Genomic DNA, 2,911 nt, shown 5'->3' with positions numbered 1-2,911 from the left:
TTGGTGAATCTGATATTAGTCTTTGCATATGGAGAAGACAATATAATACACAATTTTATCTTTAATAAATTGTAGCTCGTGATATTGTACCTTTGTACTAAGCATGATGTGATGATCAAAGTTAAATGTCCAACGGTTATTGGCTACGATAGCGTAGCATAATGATAAACTGCGTTGGACCTTAAGATTACATAGTAGAACATTCGATGAATTCCTCACATTGACGCACAGAGGCGCAAGAATATTAGATGTACTGATGATAATGGAAAACTGGATATTAGTACCAGTTAGAACTGCTTAAAAGCAGTTTTTATTGAGCTTGTCCTTAAAACAAAATCGTAATTCCGTAATTGCTTTTTGAGCTAAAAGTGCTTATTTACTGCTGGGGTCGACACGCATGCAATTGCTCAAGTAAGCAGTTAAAGAAAATTGCTTTGTGAAAAGAACCATTTAAAGAATCCGCAATACAAATTCTAATAAATCCTAAAATACTAGAGTTCGTACAACAAGTAATTTTCTTTTTCAATCTAAATGCTCATTGGAAATGGATTCAACCTGATTGAGGGTACAAGCATGAGAGGTTTGGCCTTCGGAACAGTTAATCCAGGCCTTTCACTCATATCAACTACCTTGGGTGCTACCTCATTACCATTGGACGGTATACTCCAATCAAAGCCCTGGATCAACAAAGCCAACACTGTAGGAACAACTTGAACTGCCAATGCCACGCCTGGACACCCCCTTCTTCCAGATCCAAATGGCAAAATATTAAAATGTTGGCCTCTAACATCAACCATACTTGCATTTTCATTACCTGGGCCTTGAGACATGAACCTTTCAGGTTGGAACTTAAGTGGGTTTTTCCAAGTTTTAGGATCTCTACAAATAGACCAATTGTTTATGAAAAGAATGGACTTTGCTGGTATGTCATAGCCAGCAACTTTGCAATCTTCTGTCGATTCTCTTTCAAATATAGGAATTGGTGGGTGAAGTCTTAGTGTTTCTTTGAATATTGCTTGCAAATAAGGTAAATTTGCAATATCAGATTCCTTAACCAACCTGTTTTTGCCCACAACTGAATCTATCTCTTCTTTTGCTTTTTCCATAAGTGCAGGATTATTAACTAGTTCTGACATTGCCCATTCCACAACAATCCCAGATGTATCAGTTGCAGCTGTAAGAAAGTCCTACAGGGAAAAAAAATATATAAAACAAAGATTGAGTTAAGGGACCAGAAAGTAAATTGCAGGTATTAAAGGAGGTTACAAACATTACTTTGACCAAACACTAACAAAGCCCATTATCAGTTGCATTTACCATACTTGTGTTAACAAGTTGGATAATTTTACCTAGCAAAGCAACAAACAATTTTGCTGCTAAAACAACTAAAATCTAGTAGATTAGTAATATACCATGTACAAGTGATCGATGTTGGAGACTTGGAGTTATGGAGTGTGTATATTGGACTATTTATTGGTACATGTTGAAGTGATTAATTATTATGAGAATGAGAATGCTTATGTAAAAAAAACAATGAAAATGAAGAAAGGTCAAAGTAACTTACGAACATGAACGCCTTAATATTAGCTCTGGTCAATTTGATTTTCGAGCTCTCATCCTCTGATAGATCAAGTAACATGTCTAGAAAATCCTTGCTACTCTTCTCCACTTTCGTCCTTCTAACTTGTTCACGCTCCTTGATAATTTTTTCAAGTAAAGTATCAAATCTGAACTGAATATTCATGGCTCTCTTTTTAATTCCTTGCACATCAATATGTCGCAAAAACCAAATAAAATCGGATAAGTTAAACGTCGCAATGATCTCCGTGGCCTCTCGGACTACACTTCTAATCCCCTTGCCCCATTCATCCTCTCCAGAGCACCTAAAGCCCAACATCATCCTAGAAATTATATTGTTCGAAACTTTAGCAACTTCTTCGGACAAATTCACGACTTTACCACTATTGGCTTTGTTTAACAATATGCTAATCAGTTCAGAAGCTTCATCAGCTCGAAGGCGTTGTGACTGTGTAAGTGTTCTTTCACATAGTATTTCAGTAGTGACAATTTTTTTCATGAACTGCCAGTAAGTACCATAAGGTGCGAAACCGAAACCAGCTGAATCATAAGTTAGGAGATCAATCACAATGTTAACTGGACGTGAAGCAAAAGTGAGACCATTAGTAACGAGACATTCTTTTGCAGTTTCAGGCGTGGAAGCGACAATGCAAATTTCTGACCCAAGACGGAGATGGATTAATGGACCGTAAAGTTTGCAGAGATTATGGAAAGATGTATGAGGGGTGTTGTTGAGGAGGTGAAGGTGTCCAATAATTGGTAGTCTCATTGGACTTGGTGGGAGATGCATTTGGCCTAGTTTGGTCTTGGAAAACAAAAAATTTCGACATAGAATTGCTGTAAAGATGAAGAAAGTTATAGTGGAAAAGAGAATTGCCATGTCCATAGTGTATAATGAGAGCTCTAAGAATCGTGTGTTATCTAATACTTGAGTGTTTTTTATTTTTATATATATTGAAACGTATGGGTAACAGTTAAAGTATATGTACTGTTTGTTGCCTTTGCCATGCATTCCACACACATCAACATTGCGTTACTTTCAAGTTTCAACTTGAAAGACTAAAACTTCATGGTATATTTAAGTACGACAATGGTCAACGCCTCCCAGGCCAAAATAATTCTCAAGGCCAAAATAATAGTGTGACAGTCTACTGATATCATATTGTCCAAGTATCAAACCTACCACCCAATCACCCAGCAACTCCGTCAATCAATAAATCCTTATTTAACTGCGATCATACTGTCCAAATATCAAACCTACCACGGTACCACCCAAACCCAATCACTCAGCAACTCATCATCATTATATATCTTCATTTAATTGAGCAATTAA

General features: G+C 36.7%; 1 protein-coding gene across 1 annotated transcript; it reads right to left on the bottom strand.

The window, feature by feature from the left end:
* Nucleotides 1-403: 403 nt before the first annotated feature.
* Nucleotides 404-2,593, bottom strand: LOC147491003 (cytochrome P450 93A3-like). The gene is made up of 2 exons (XM_086565976.1): nucleotides 1,565-2,593; nucleotides 404-1,187 (listed from the first exon to the last, which is right to left on the bottom strand). The coding sequence occupies exons 1-2, from the start codon at nucleotides 2,588-2,590 to the stop codon at nucleotides 528-530; spliced, it is 1,686 nt and encodes a 561-aa protein (XP_086422102.1). The 5' UTR covers nucleotides 2,591-2,593; the 3' UTR covers nucleotides 404-527.
* Between the last annotated feature and the right edge of the window lie 318 nt (nucleotides 2,594-2,911).

The sequence above is a fragment of the Coptis chinensis genome, chromosome 6, assembly GCF_015680905.1.
Source record: "Coptis chinensis isolate HL-2020 chromosome 6, ASM1568090v1, whole genome shotgun sequence".
Classification (NCBI taxonomy): Eukaryota; Viridiplantae; Streptophyta; class Magnoliopsida; order Ranunculales; family Ranunculaceae; genus Coptis; species Coptis chinensis.
This window is presented reverse-complemented; position numbering and strand designations above follow the sequence as displayed.

Excerpts from the sequence above, each read along its gene's own strand:
- LOC147491003 (XM_086565976.1), bottom strand. The coding sequence starts at position 2,590 with ATGCATGGCAAAGGCAACAAACAGTACATATACTTTAACTGTTACCCA. Across the intron at positions 1,188-1,564 it reads ATATTAAGGCGTTCATGTTC|GACTTTCTTACAGCTGCAAC; the intron begins GTAAGTTACTTT and ends TTTTCCCTGTAG.